The sequence below is a fragment of the Sphaeramia orbicularis genome, chromosome 14 (genome assembly GCF_902148855.1).
Source record: "Sphaeramia orbicularis chromosome 14, fSphaOr1.1, whole genome shotgun sequence".
Classification (NCBI taxonomy): Eukaryota; Metazoa; Chordata; class Actinopteri; order Kurtiformes; family Apogonidae; genus Sphaeramia; species Sphaeramia orbicularis.
The window spans coordinates 45,325,287-45,341,951 of record NC_043970.1 but is presented as its reverse complement, the minus strand read 5'-3'; the positions used below and the strand labels follow the sequence as shown (position 1 = coordinate 45,341,951).

General features: G+C 35.8%; 1 protein-coding gene across 1 annotated transcript in view; it reads left to right on the top strand.

Moving 5' to 3' along the window:
• arl10 (ADP-ribosylation factor-like 10) overlaps positions 1-16,665 on the top strand; it is a 72,428-nt gene that overhangs the window by 48,076 nt on the left and 7,687 nt on the right. The window contains exon 3 of the mRNA XM_030153324.1: positions 13,185-13,360. Coding sequence (XP_030009184.1) covers positions 13,185-13,360 — 176 coding nt within the window. The remainder of the gene's footprint in view (positions 1-13,184; positions 13,361-16,665) is intronic.

Below are 16,665 nucleotides of genomic sequence, written 5' to 3'. Positions count from 1 at the left end.
GCCTTTTACATTAGTCCAGAAGTGTTTCACAATGGGGCACTCCCAAAATATGTGTGTCTGATCACCGACAAGACCACAGTTTCTCCAACACTTGTTGCTAACACCACTTTTAGAGAGAAAAGATTTTAATGAGGTTCTGAAAAATCGTATTTTAACCTTCCAGTCAAATTCCTTCCAAAGCTGACTCCCCACCCCCCTGTGACAACCAGAGCAAACATTTCCCCAGATATCCTCATCCAATATTACGTTTAATTCCAGTTCCCATTGTTGTTTTATGTGCTGTTGTATTATCTGAAAAATCTAACAACAGCTTCTAATATATCAATGACACTTGTTTTTTCATTACACCTTAGTTGTGTTTTTGACAAATAATTGAATCATCTGTTTTCTTCAACTCCCATTCAGGCTTAAAAACAAGCTTTTTAACTGCAAAGTAAAAATAAAAAGTAATAATTTAGCGTGATAATTGACTGATATAAAAATGTTATTGCCTTGTAAACACTAAAGTTGGAATCTCTAATCTAGTCATTCAAATTGGGTTGAATCTCACCCTTATAACACTGCATTATTTGAATAAATCTAGTGTTTCCATATAGTTTCTCCACGTGATGGTAGCATTAGATGATGAAATGATCTTCTAGGAGGTCAAGAAACAAATGTGGTCTGTGGTTCATACTCATGCCTACTTTTTTGTTGTTGACCTTAAAAACTGTGAAGATTTTTGATGGTTGAATGGCCCAACAACAGGTTTTACAAATGAAAACTGCTGGAAAAGTCAATCTATTACAAGGCAAAAGAGGTTCCAACTCAGCCATTTTTCAATTTTATGGTCTTGGGGATTAGATGCTTCACAGCAGGTGAAACCACTTTACTCATGTCAGAGAAGTTCTATTGATATTAAAGGTTTTAGAGCATGTAAACACACATTAACAGATCACTTTATATTGCATTTGTCTAAACAGTTAAGTTGATATGTCTAAACACAACGATTTCAGTTGGATTGAAAAAAAAATCTATCAAGCAATCAATTCTATTTATTATAAAATTATCACAAACAGTAAAAATCGACAATTCATTTACAAGATACATTTTGTAACAGGACACCCCAGAAGCAGTCCTCATCTTAAACATGCGATAAGCGACAAAATTTACATTATAATCTTTAAAAAATGTAAATGTTCTAAATAACTACAAGCATATTTTTAAAATATTTACCTAGCTATCTAACAATAATTCATTTCCTTTGCCTGAGTCCTATTGTAGTCATCATATTCCAATATTCTCAGATAATTTAATAGTCAGACATGGGGCTTTATCAGACAAACATATACAGATTGAATGAGGTATTGCACTTTTAATTAATAAAAAAAAAGAAGCATAAAGGCATCAATGTATCTTTTTAATATTTTAATAAATCGTATTTCATTGCTTGTTAGTGATATTGAGTTTAACATTAGATGATATGACTTTCCAGAGGCACAAACATGGTCTACGGAGGATTTTTTTTTTTTTTTTTGGAGGGATTGTTGCTGTTGTGAGAATAATGCTCTCCTACCAGTTTTTGTTGTAGCTCAAAGTAAGCGAGTGAGGTTTAATGTTCATGATGAGCTTTAATTTTCCTCTTCAAAGTACCAGCTACTGAAATTTCTACTTTTTCCTCAAATCTTGAGCCTGAATTAAATAAATACAGAGCCTCTAATTGTATCTGTGTGCTTTATAAATTAAAGTAAAGTGGATTTATCTGTATTTTTTGTTTTGTTTTTGTCATGTCTGCTCCCAGACTGTGTCTGTCTTTTCTGTTTTCTCTGTCATTTCCTGTTTTATTTTGTTAAGTTTCCCTCTTGTGTCATGTCTGGTGTCTTTACTTCCCCTCCTTGATTGTTTCACCTGCTCCTGATTACCTGACTCCTCCCTGATTATCTCCACCTGTGTCCAATTGTCTTCCCGCCCTCTTGTGTATTTAAACCCTGTGTTTTCCCCTGTTCCTTTGCCAGTTTGTGTTCTACCTTTGTGTGCTCACTTACCAGCGTTTTTGGATACCTGTCAGTCTGTCTGCCCGTTCTTGACCCGTTTTTGCCTTCCGACCACCGATTCTGCCTGTTCCTTGTCTGCCTGCTCGTCTGGTTCTGACCTGGTTCGTACATCAACTTCTGATTCTGCCTATTCCCTGACTACCTCAGCCTCCAACGTGTTACCTTGTGTTTCGACCCTCGCCTGGACCTTGACCGTGAGTAGCCTTTCCCTCATGTCCCGTTGCCTCCTGAATTGCCCTCCTGTGTATGACCTGGCTTGTTTTTTGACTATCCTCTGTTTTGCCCTAGTCGGGGTGTTGACGGGAATCCTCCGGCTCGGCCGTGCTGACCATCCATATTCTCCGCTCACAGCCCGGACGAAGAGTCCAGAATCACACGCCTTCATAGACGTGTTAACAATTTTGTGCTGTGTTTTTACTACTGTGATTGTGTTTAATAAACACTCTCAATTGGTCATCTGTGTTCTGGTCTTGCATTTGGGTTCAGCCTTTGTACTAGTCTCATTACAGTTTTGACTGTTCAGACGCTCTTTAGTGAATGTATTCAATTTATGAACACAGGTTTGGAAGAGTATTTGGGTGCTTCTATGAAAACAGGACATGGGGCTAAAAATTCAAACCAGATGTAGACTAATGTTATGAAGCAAATTTGGAAGCACTTTGGGTCTATTTTAAAAATAAATATTTACTGAGATATAAGAGAAATTATATTTCGGATAAAACACATTTTTATATTATTTTACATTCTATTTAATACAAAAATCTGCATGTAACATGGTCAAAAGGACATGAAAATTACGCGCTACTATATTTTTAAAAAATATCTCTTAATTCTCTCACAGGTACATTTGGCGAATTGAACTAATAATTCAAGGCAGAGTGTTTCACAGAAATGACCACTGTTGCAAAATCATTCGCACTTAACTGAGCAGGTTCTGCATGTAATGCAAGTGGACACGATGGGTTCCACACAAAACCTGGAATAAGAGTGAGCTTAATGAAAAACCCACATGTCTGGATTAGAAAAACCACTAGGAACGACACATTTAACACAGTGTCTTTATTCATAGTCTAAATAAGACCATTTACAGACATGTTTTTACATCTAATGCACTGACACCTAGGTAGTTTTTACTGTCCATATTTGGGTCCTATTTTTGGCCCCAATATTTTATTCAAAATTCATTAATTTTGGGATGGCTCAGAGTAAGAGTACAATTTCTTAGCATTTATCTGAGGTCATCATTAGGTCCATCCTGGGGGTAAATACTGTATATCTAAATTTACCTTTTATTATTGGGTCTAAAAAGCTGGAAAAGTGCGAGGTAACAAAATGTACCCAGTTTCATAGAAGCAGCCATTTGCATTTGCTCAGTTTATAACAGTTGTTTACCCTGAAACCATCCTAGATAATATATAAAAAAAAGGGGTTTTAACTTTGTAAGGTCAGATGAGGACAAAAAAAAAACTTTCCTGAGGTTCTGTCAGAGAAAAAATGTACTTTTTAGTCAGACTTTGTAGAGATATCAGTAAATATATCCATTCTCACTCATAGGAAATGTAAAGTCAGGTCAGGTGAAACTTCTGGTGTTTAGAGAAATGCTATAAATACAGGCAGAGGTCTAAAACACTGCTCTGGGCCTTTGAGTGTTTGTAGAAAATGCAAATATTGTTCCCAGAACACTGTGTGGGGATATAGCAGTCATCTGATTCTATTCAGTGTACTGAATTTCCTCAATAACTTCTAAAGAAAATGCATTATTCTGGTATATAAGAGATTATACTCTGTACAGCCGGTGGAATCACTTTGCAAATGTCAACAAGATTCAGTTGATTAACCCTTAAAAAGAACTAGAACTATTGTTGTATGTATGTATTTGTATGTATGTAGATGTTCATAAAAGGTTAGAGTAAGGTCATTGTATCAAAACAGAGAAAACTGAAGAAAAAGTTGTTTTTTCAGCAAAAAATATGTTGAGTTTAACATAAAAATAAGTGTCTACAACCAATGTCCTTTGTCAAAATACATGCATTTTATTGATGACTCAATGTTGTAAAAAAAAAAAAGAAAAAAAAAAAAAGACGGTGTTTACATGTTCACTACGAAGCCTCTTAACGTCCAAATGGGTCATATTTGATGATGATTAAAAAAAAAAAAACATTTTTCCTGAATTATTTACAAGTATTAATAGTATTAGTTGATCATAAGTTATTAAACATTTTAGATCAGTAAATGCTTTTTGGTCACAAATGATCATTTAAGTCTTTTAGGGTTAAATAGTTGCGGTATAGACGTACAGTACATTATCTCAGATCACTTTATTTAATGTTTCTGTCTTATAATTTAATCATGCTTTTAAATGTAAAGCACTTCGGTCTTCTTCATGTTGTTGTAAAGTGCTATATAAATAACTCTGACTGACTGATTGATTAATGTCGGTGTCAACAGTTAAGTTGGAATTTTGATTTCACTTCTGTGACAAACAACTTGAAGAAGAAAAACATGTATTTTCACTTGTGTCAGAGTGATATTTATCATTTTCTTGTTGCTGTGTTTTGGATTGAAGTGTTTACACCAACATTACAATGCTATTTTACTCTGGTATTGTTTGACTTTTTGTTGTTGTTTATTAGATCAATACCGGCAGAGACAGCAGTACATCCAGGGATTAACAGGATAATTCTAGAAACTCTTCCTCCAACATCAGCTGAAGAAAAACAGCAGTGTGGCCTTGACTGACTGTTTAGCTCCAGGGCGTATCTATGAGGCAGATGTTCGCCGTTCCAATCCTTTTGTCACGGAAAAATGGAAGCTTTAACATCAATAGAAAGAATTAGACACGCTTAGGCCACGCTAAACATCCCCTGTTCAGAAATTGGCAACAGATTAGTTTAAGATGTGCTTAAGGAGTCTAAATGAGTGTATTTTATTCAAAGTCACCTTCTGGGGGAAAAAAAAACAAAACAAAACAAAAAAACAAACAAAAAAAAACTGCTGCCTTTCATTTCTTTGATTGTCCAGAGTCTTGCACCGACTGTGTCTCCATGCAAACAAATCATCTACTATTATTAAGAATGTGACAATATTCTGAATTAAATAGATGTCAAATAAAAGAGGATAATCAGGTAAAATGACAAAAAGTAAGCAGCCACTTAACTGAACAAATATCTATAATAGACATAATAGATATCAGGACTATATGCAGTAAATTTCTGGCCAAAATGCACATTTGAGACTTAAAACAACAGTCCATGTCACGGCCAGAAGTATTGTTTTTCTACATGTACAAAAATAGTGTATCCAATTAATAAAAGGAATGCTACTTCTGTGTCCCTGATTGCATTAGCATAAACATTAGCATTAGCCATTAGCACTAGCAATTAGCATTAGCACATACCACTTTCGAGACAGGGAGATGGCATTGAAGACGCCCAGAAAACAACTCAGATCTTCATCAACACCTTCATAGGTACTGTGTGTGTGTGTGTGTGTGTGTGTGTGTGTGTGTGTACTGTGTGTGTGTGTATTATAACAGGTATAATGATGAGACTGTTTCCCTACAGGGACATTAAAGCGAGCTGACCTTTAACCTTTGGCCTTCCTATCACCAGTATTTTTAATCAGTTTCTTGGATTTACTGAAAATTAATATAAATATTCTTTATTTTTAGTAGTTCTGAAATACAAGAAGTGTTTTTATCAAATATAATTGATGTATTTTTGTTTTTCAAACTGTCCAATTAGCTAGTTAACCTAGCTAACAACAGCTAATGTTCTTTAGCAAGGTAAATTTAGCTAGCATTAGCGCGGTAAGTAGCATTATGGGAAAATACAAAAAAAGTTATTTTAAAAACCTTACAGATTTAGAGCTTTTTAGAAAACATCCATGGTTGAAGCCCCATTTTATTTAATTAATATTGAAAATGTAGCTGCGCCTCTTAATTCATTAGCAACATATTTTAGACACTAATGCAATGTTTACCTAATTAGAAATAGATTTAATATTTATTTCATCACCAATTAAAAGATTATATTTATTTAATAAAATCTTTAATGTGTACTAGTTAAAGGAAGTTGTGTATTTTTACATGTGCATAAAATAAATCACATTTGCAGTACAGACCAGGTCACAGTCAACATACTGTGAAGTCACTGTCCATTTCTATACAGTCAAGTGTGTTTAAACTTCGGACCTCAGAATCTACAGTCATGGAAAAAATTATTAGACCACCCTTCTTGTTCATTTTAATGCCTGGTACGACTAAAGGTACATTTGTTTGGACAAATACAACGATAACAACCAAAATAGCTCATAGTAGTTTAATTTCAGAGCTGATATCTATCCATTTTCCATGTTTTCTTGATAGTAACCAAAATCACTTCAGTTCTTACATCAATATCTATGGCATTGTACTGACAAAAACAGTGCTTTTATTCATTCCATGTTTTTTTTTCTGTCTGCTTTAGTCACATGATACACACAGGAGTTTGTACTTGATTGCATAACCATTGTTTTTGATGACTTCTGATAGTCTAATCATTTTTTTCTGTGACTGTATGCTCTGTTCCTGGAAACAAGGTTATAATAGTTTTGTATTTTTCATTATAGTTTAGTTTTATTTAGTTTTGACTTTTTTTTCTCTAATTCAGTTAGTTTTAATTCGTTTTTAGAGCAGGTTTGCTAGTTTTTATTAATTTTAATTTTTTTGTAAATCCTTAGTTTTCGTTTAGTTTTAGTATTAATTTTAGTTTTGTCGTATCTTTTATCTTCTTCGCCGTCATATTCACATAAATCCCAGACAGGACTCTGTTGCTTTCTCCCAACTTTAGTCTCCATGTTTCCAGGTAGAGTGGGGACGAGAAGTCGACTCTAAACGACAAGTGACAAGAAGTGACGGACCGTGAAGTGTCGTACGATGGTGCCACCAGCACCAAAAGCAAAATTGCAAAATTGCTAGAGCGAAGTAAATTGATTTCGTATCAATCCAACATTGACAAAGATGAAAACTAAGGGAATTTTATCCATAATTTTTAAGCGTTTTAGTTAGTTTTGTAAGCACACAATACAGTTTCAGTTAGCTATCGTTTTTTCTTTTAATTATAGTTTTTATTTATTTCAGTTAACAAAAATGCTTTTTCTATTCTAGTTTTCATCATTTCGTTAGTTTTCGTTAACGATAATAACCTTGCCTGGAAACCATCTTTCTTCAGAATGAATGGAAGGACATCCTCATTGACAATAATATCTTTTTTCTGTCCACTGACACAAGTCGATAGTATGAAAACAGCGTTAGACCTGCGTCATTTGAGTATAGTTCTACAACAGGTTGGATTTTCCTCTCCTGTTGACTTCAGTGTATTTACACATTAGCCTCATTCTCCTCTGGACGCCTCTGTGTCATGTGTGTATCTGTGGGTGTTCATCTAATAAGAAGCGCTATGAAGCAGAAGGACAAACGTCCCGCCATGACCATAAAACACAGGCTGCTCACACAGCCTCAGGTCCACCCTCTGCACCACAACACGTAAACAGGTATTTATTGCTGCCACATCACATCACATCAGCTAAAGGTGCATCGCTCCCCTGTTACCTAGCAACATCCTCCATTATGTCCAGCACTAATGAATTCCTGCTGCGCTGAGCTGAAGTCGGAGACGGCCAGGACCTGAAGTCATTGCCACCGGAGTGTGAGCAGTGATTCGTTTAGGCGCAGTCGGTCATTACGGCCGCAGGTCGCTTTCTATGCCCAGCAGGGTTGTGAGAAGTAACAGCCTTCAGTTACTTTGACGTTTTCTCCACAGCTGAATAGATTCATGCTCTGGCTGTGAAATCCTACAGAAAGCTTTGACACGCGTTCTTCAGAGCACCTTTTGATGCCATTTGAAGTCAGAGCAGATCAGTGTCTGAAGTCTGCGATCGGCCACTCAGATGACACATCAACTGATCCGTCAACCCACAGAGGAGGATTCACACCAATAAGCTGTCACAGCAAACTGCTGCAGCTTAAAATCTGACATTACAGAGAATTTTAGGCCTTAACCATTCTTAGCTGGTGTGTTGTTAGAGTTTGGGTTACTCTCTTTTCTCTCTTTTAACCCACAGAGACCCAGTGCTACTTTTGTGGCAGTTCCCAAATGAATTTTTCTCCCTTTTTAACCTTTCTTAAGTGATTTATCACTGTTTATTATACTAACATCCTCTGTATTTTGTGTTTTTCAGTTAGAATCGTGTATTTTCCGATATTTAATTTACTAATCATGTAGATGTTGCGAAAAGTTTTGATTAAAGTTGAGGGTTATTATATCAGAAACAGAGAAAACTGAAAAAAAATTAAAAAAAAGTGACTTTTTCAGCAAATTTATCATTAACTGAACATAAACCCAGTGTGTCCATCCTCTGTCATTGATCCAACTCCATGGGTTTTACTGGTGAATCAGTGTTGTAGAAGATGACGGTGTTTCCATGGTAACTACGGAGCCTCTGAAAATCCAAATGGGTCATATCTGATGACCGTGAAAAGATGACAAACTGCATTTTACAACAGTTATTGATAGGGTTAGTGGATCAACAGTCATAAACTCATAAAGACCCAGTGCTACTTTTGTGTCAGTCCCCAAATGAATTTTTCTCCCTTTTTAACCTTTCTTAAGTGATTGATCACCATTTATTATACCATTATCCTCTGTATTTTGCAATTTTTTCAGTGAAAATCTGGTATTTTTCTACATTTAATTCACTGGTCATGTAGATGTTCATAAAACCTCAGATTAAAGTTGAGGGTTATTATATCAGAAACAGAGAAAACTGAACAGAAAGTGACTTTTTCAATAAATCTATCATTAACTGAACATAAACCCAGTGTGTCCATCCACTGTCATTGATCCAACTCCATGGGTTTTACTGGTGAATTAGTGTTGTAGAAGATGATGGTGTTTCCATGGTAACTATGGCACCTCTGAACGTCCAAATGGGTCATGTCTTATGACCATAAAAAGATGACAAACTGCATTTTACACCAATTATTTACATGTATTGACAGGATTAGTGGATCATCAGGTATTAAACAGTTTAGATCAGGTGATGCTTTTTGGTTAACAGTGAATGTTTGGGTCTTTATGGGTTAAAAATCCAAATCTAACTAAATTATAGCTCAGTTCATGTGTACTTTATAGTTGGAACTTTCTGACTAATCCTAGGTTTTGAAAGGCTGGTATCATGAAAAAACAAACGAAGGATGGAAGTTAAAAATGAGCCAAATTAACGATGTGTTTCTGTCACATGGACAGCCATGAATAAACAGAGATAATGACATTGGAACATGTTAGTCTGCGTGGAAAATCGCAGTATGAATGCATAACTAACAGGACTTGACTAGTTCATTAATAAGGTGTTATAATTACACACTTGATTGTGTCTGTGCAGCTCTAGCATTTGCAGGATGGATGGATGGATGGATGGATGGATGGATGGATGGATGGATGGATGGATGGATGGATGGATGGATGGATGGATGGATGGATGGATGGATGGATGGATGGATGGATGGATGGATGGATGGATAGATAGATAGATAGATAGATAGATAGATAGATAGATAGATAGATAGATAGATAGATAGATAAGAATGGACTCTATTCATTTGGCACCATGTGATCATATTTGGACTGTTGTTATGTTTGGTACTCTTATTTCATACCAACTACTTTAATGGTATTTTAGAGGATATGCAGAGTTGTTTGTGTATTCTAAATCAGTATGCGAATGTACTGACTGTAGATAAATATTTTTTAAAAAGAGGCGTTCAGGGACATACTGATCAGAACCAGGCCTGTTGATAGATCTATCATAGTTCAGTGCGGAGCTGATCTGGGTTATTATCACATTTTTCCTCTAATGCATTGCAGATTTTGCTGTTTCTGATCTATATACTTGTTTTTCTTTTGGTGGTTTTGCTGTAAAATCAAAACATTCCAATCATGGTTCAAGTTCTGCTCAGGAATATTTTATAAAGGTGACTGCAATCATTTGGAGGACTATAGAGAGGGTTACACAGTGGTGTAACCCTGGTGGCATGGAATACATTGCCACAATTTTTAATTTCAGAAATTCAAGCAGTTAGTTTTTCTAAAAGGTTGAGAATTTTTATATTTACCCAGAATAACTGTCTGAGCTATTGTATATCCTATAATGACATCATCTAGACGGTTTTGTTTTTTGTTTGTTGTGGAGCGTTTTTTTAATTTTTATTTATTTTTTTTTATTATTTTTTTTTATTTTATTATTATTATTATTATTATTATTTACTTATTTTATTTTTTACTTTATTTATTTATTTATGTATTTTTCTGTTGTTGATATTATTATTGTAATTGTTTTGTATTGTGTGCTGTTGCTGATTTTTGGTTTTGTGTTGTTGTGTTGAGTGTATGTACATCCTGTTTGTTGAGTGAGTTGTGGGAAATTGTTGGTGCTTTGTTTTTGTGTTGTTGATGACCCCAGGAAGAGTAGCTGCTGGGGTATGCAGCAGCTAATGGGGATCAAACTAATAAACTAAACTAAACTAAACACAGCCTGATTTAAAGGGTATGTTTGTAGGAATTTTTAGCATTATCATCTAGTTGAAACTATCTTTTAGAAACATAATTAAAAATCGACCAGCAGAAATAATGATGATAGTGAATTTCAGACTTGTATTGTCAGTGTCACAGTCTTTAGATGCAATTTGTCCAAACTATCTAACTTTACTTCACTTTGCTTGCTCATTTCCTTTCCCCTACCTTCGGAAACTTGTATTTGAGGGAGTATGAAGTTTGTTACCTGCACCGGAACCAGTGACGGCCTAGTGTTCACTCTGCCGCTAGATTCACAAGTGTCACTAAGTAGCGAATCAAATGAATCCCATGCTGTGGACAAATGTTCCACCGAAATGGAAGCGACCTGGTATTGTCTTTTTAGACCATTTCTGCCTCAACGCCATGTTGGCTACATTCTGACCAAAACAATGCAGTGTACATGTGACGTCATCACGCATACGCAACAAAGGCGGTATTGATAAGCAGAATCGTTAAGCAGGCAGGCAAATGATTCCAAGGAATCGAGCTACTGGGATCCGGTTCTCAAAAAGAACCCGTTCTCGATTCCCATCCCTACAACCACGTACTGTATATCCAGTGGAACTTCAGCTTTCAGTTACAATTACAATCCTATACATCTGGATCTTTGTCAGAACTTGAGGACTCTTTATTCTTTTAACATTTAAAAGCAGAAATATCCCATATAATAGAAACCATTTACAAAACAGGCAGTATCCATGTGATTAAGAAAAACAGAGCAGAGCTAACAGGATTAAGTTAAACCATCTGATGCCTGGTTAGAGTCTGCTCAGAGCCTCGCTGACATATCATGTCTGGAGGCAACAGGATGGAAAAAATGAATCTCACCAATTTCCCTTTGCAGGACCTGAGGATATAAATAATGGCCGAGAGCTGCTTCGCCCGGTTTCATCCCTCAGTGAAAACTAGATTACAACTGATTTTATTCGGTCTGGTAAACGGCTGAAATTAATCTGTGGCCAATTTGCTTAAAGGACGGCCAACAGATGATCCGATTCTTTTTGTCGATCTGACCTTTACTTCACACATCCCTCAAATTGATCCGAAAAAGTCTGGCAGCAGATATCTGACCCGCTGAGACGCCCTCGAGCAAGGCACCCGGTCAGAACTGTTTTTCTCTGGAACAGCTACTGCGTCAATAAAAAGGCTTTACATCAGATCTGTTTATCCCGGAGCACACTCTGACTTTTTATTTTATTTTTTTTAGACATTTTGGATCCAAACAGACGCCTTCAAAGGAATCAGACTGAGGCTATGTCCAGAAGCAGGTCTTAATGCTCAATTCGGATTTTTTGGTGAAATCCGTTTTTTTTTGTGTGTGCTCGTTCATATTACACATTAAATGCAACTTCTATCAGTTTTCAGTATGAACTGAATGCGACCCTGAAGTGACCCACATGCGCAAAAGAGGTCCTGGTGTAATACGTGACCACGCAGACACACACTGTGTTTACGGAAGTGAATACATTTTTCCTGCCGCTTCTCCTCCTGGGACTCAGAATTGTGACGTTTGTTGCATTTCAATGTCGTAAAGGTCAGATAAATGCGACCTGGCTGTTCAGACTCAAGTCGCATTGGAAAATATCAGATACGTACTGTATCTGATTTAGGACCACATAGGAAAAGTTGTGTTCAGACTGCAGGCAAATGTGGCCCAAATCCGATTTATGTGCCCATGTGTGACCTGTATTCAATCTGTTGAAGACAAATCCGTTTTTTTTTTTTTTTTTTTTTTTCAAATCCGACCCAGACCACTTTCATATGTGGTCCTAAATCTGATACATATCTGATATTTTGCAATGCGACTTCAGTTTGAATGGCCAGGTTGCATTTATCTGATCTTTACATCATTGAAATACGGCAAATGTCACAATTCTGCGTCCAAGGAGGAAGAGCGCCGGGAAAAATGTATTTCCTTACGTAAACATAGTGTGTATCTGCATGGTCACGTATTACATCAGGACCTCTTTTGTGCATGCGGGTCACTTCAGGGTCCCATTCAGTTCAAACTGAAAACTGATAGAAGTCGCATTTAATGTGGAATATGAATGGGCAAAGAAAAAAATCGGATTTCACCAAAATATCCAATTTGAGCATTAAGACCTGCTGTCTGAACATAGCCTTAGTCAGACTCCTTTGAGGCGTCTGTTTGGATCCAAAATGTCTTAAAAAAATAAAATAAAAATCAGTGTGTGCTCCGGGATAAACAGATCTGATGTAAAGCCTTTTTATTGACGCTTTTTGAGGCTGGATCATCCAAACATACGCCATAAGAGACTGAAACATTTAATAGCCATAAAAATATGCTTTTACTGTTTGATGTGGTTCAGAAACAGCTGAGAATCACATTTAAGTTTCTTTTTTTAAATGCATTTTCTTCATAATGTGCAAAAACAAACAAAATACAAGGTTTAGAATGAGGATTTGTGACCATATGTTACAATTTATAACTGAATCTGCAAAAGAGACAGTAAAATTGCTGTGTGTTTCTGTTCAGAGTGTGTTAGAATTAAGTGTAAACTACATTTCTGTGCTGCAGTCGGCGGTGGGGAGGACCTTCGGCGCTACTGGTCCGACTACCTGAGGAAGACTCACGTGTTGGTGTACGTTGTGGACTCGTCAGACAGAAGACGCCTCCCATTGGCTAAAGCTGAACTGCACCGCCTCCTGAGGGTGGAGCCATCACTGCCCGTGGTCGTCCTGGGAAACAAACAGGTAGATCATGTTATATGTCTTATTTGTTCTTATTTATCTGTTTATTTATTTAGTTGTTTTTAATTATATGGCTTTTTATGTTGTTGGTTTTTTTTTTTAATCTATTCTCATATTTTATTTTTTTAATTTGGGTTTTATTTATTCTTTTGTACAGCACTGTTTTCTTTTTTTGTACAGTTTCTATGTCTTTAAATCTATTCTGTATTTTATTCTTCTATTTTGGTTTTAATTATTCTTCTGCACAGCACTTTGGTCCACTGTGGTTGTTTTAAAGTGCTTTACAAATAAAGTTGGATTGGATATGTCAACCTATATAATCATATGATCAGCTTCCAGAATTAAATCTCCCAACTGTATGTATGTGTAACCCACTAATATGTCTAATCTCAAGATTTTAGAACCAAACACATGTCTGTTATCAACTTTTGGAAATAAGTGTAGATTGTTATGTAACAGCTAATGTATAGTGAGGTGGTCTTGACCATCATAAAGATGTTTGTTTCACTATAACGACCCAGCTACTAAAGAATGAAATCAATAATTTGATATTAGTTTTACCATCCTCAGTTTGTTTTTAGTCCAACGGGTTCGATGGACTGTTAGTATCAGTTGTCGTCCGTCTGTCTGTCCCTTAAACAATTTCCCGAAACTGTCAGTCAGAAAGACATGATACTTGTTGTGGAACATCTTTGGGATAAGGTCTACCACACAGGTGTCAAACACGCGGCCCGGGGGCCAAATCCGGCCCGCCAAAGGTTCCATTCCGGCCCGTGGGATGAAAGTGCAAAAATGAACCTGAACAGTCAAGGTTGTCCAAATCATTTTGGTTCAGGTTCCACATACAGACCAATGTGATCTACAGTAAAAAATCACAACACAATAACCCATAAATAATGACAACGACAAATTTTCTTTGTGAAAAACTATGTGGAAAAAATTTAAGTGAAAAAAATAAGATTACAATGTGAAAATATTCACATTTACAAAACTATTCTTTCACAATAAAATGCAAATAAATACATAAATAAAAACAAAGATGAACAACCCGAAATGTGCAATTTTAACAATATTCTGCCTGTTACTAAATGTTTTGTGCATTTATAGATCCACTATGATCTGTAGTTGTGTTAATAATAATAAGAGAAGTAATATTATAAATTTTAGTTCCAAACTCCAAAATTTTAACAATATTCTGCCTGTTACCAAATGTTTATGTAACACTGTGTGTAAATGTTCATGTATAAATAATAAGTCAAGGCATAATATTGTTAAAATTACACTAATTTTTCAAATTAAATTTCTGTTTTTTCAGGTTATTCACATCTTTTTTGTAAAATGTAAATATTTTCATAATTTAATTGGGGTTTTTTTTTGTACTAAAACAAAAAGAAAAACTTGGATTTGTCATTATTTATAGATTATTAAGTCATTATTTTACTGGTCTGGCCCACTTGAGATCAAATTGGGCTAAATATGGCCCCTGAACCAAAATGAGTTTGACACCCCTGGTCTACCATGTTTGTTTGAATTTGGAAATATTGATTTTTTTATGAATATTTGAGATTTTAAAAATCCCCACTGGTTTAAAATGGAACAAATTTCAAAGTGCTATAACTTGAAAACAGTTGAAGATATTGATATAATTACTATCGGGAACAGATAGGAAGTCACATATGGGCTTTCATTTGGTACTATGACCTTTGACCTTGAGTGATTTTGAAAGGTCAAACAAATGTCAATTAATGTCTTTAAATATAGCAGTACAACTGTGCAAGTAGTAGGTTCCTTTTACAAGTAGATGGAGTGACAGTGGGGACGACCAATCGCATGTACGTTAGCAAAACTACAGAGCCAATCGGAGAGCTATATTTAGGTTAGAGGCGGGACTTCTAGCAGCAATCGACTATTAACCCTTTGTGTGCCGTAATGATTGATGAAACACTACGGACAGCGGTTGTATTGATAGTGAGTATAGTGGATATTGGTAGGGATGTGTTCCTAGCGTCCCTACCCAATTCTGCACCCCTTTATAGAGGTACCATATAAATACAGTTTATTATCTCCAGAGTAAGTAGAAGTAGGTTTTAACCACTCAACATGTCTTTGGCCTTTGTGGGAATAGAGCATTGACTGTATATAAAAGTAAACATTGTGAGAGTGGTTCACACTTGAAGTCAAAACATATTGATCCGTCTTTAATAACATAAATCTCCTAAATCTCACCCACCCAAAATGTTTAATAATTTGTGCACCACTAAACCTATCAATATGTTGAAATATTTCAGGTAAAATACAGTTCTTCATCTTTTCATGGTCATCAGATATGACCCATTTGTACGTTCAGAGGCTTCGTAGTTACCGTGGAAACACCATCTTTTTCTACAACATTGACTCACCATTAAAACCTCCAGGAGTCTGGGTCTGCTCGAGGTTTCTGCCTGTTAAAGGGAAGTTTTTCCTCGCCACTGTCACCAGTCACAAGTGTTCGCTCCTGGAGGATTCTGTTGGGTTTCTGTAAATTGGCTTGGAGTCTGGTTTTGACCAACTCTCTATATAAAGTGTCATGAGATAACTTTTTTGTTGTGATCTGGCGCTATATAAATAAAATTTGATTGGTTGAGTGATTTGATTGGTTTTCCCCTGTAAGTCGCTTTGGAAAAAAGCGTCTGCCAAATGCATAAACATAAACATAAAACCTGTGGAGTTGGATCAATGACAGTGGATGGAGACACTGGGTTTATGTTCAGTTAATGATAGATTTTGTTAAAAAAGTCACTTTTTCTTCAGTTTTCTCTGTTTCTGATATAATAACCCTCAACTTTAATCTGATCTTTTATGAACATCTACATGATCAGTGAATTCACCCATAAAGACCCAAACAGCCTCTACTAATCTGAACTGTTTAATACCTGTTGATCCACTAATCTTATCAATACATGTAAATAATTGGTGTAAAATACAGTTTGTCATCTTTTCATGGTCATCAGATATGACCCATTTGGACGTTCAGAGGCTCCATAGTAACCGTGGAAACACCATCATCTTCTACAACATTGATTCACCAGTAAAATCCATGGAGCTGGATTAATTTATGTTTAGTTCATGATATATTTTGTTGAAAAAGTCACTTTTTCTTCATTTTTTTCTGTGTCTGATATAATAACCCTCAACTTTAATCTGAGCTTTTATCGACATCTGCATGATCAGTAAATTAAATATGGGAAAATACATGATTTTCACTGAAAAATTGCAAAATACAGATAATAATAATATTGTAATAAATGGTGATAAATCACTTAAGAAAG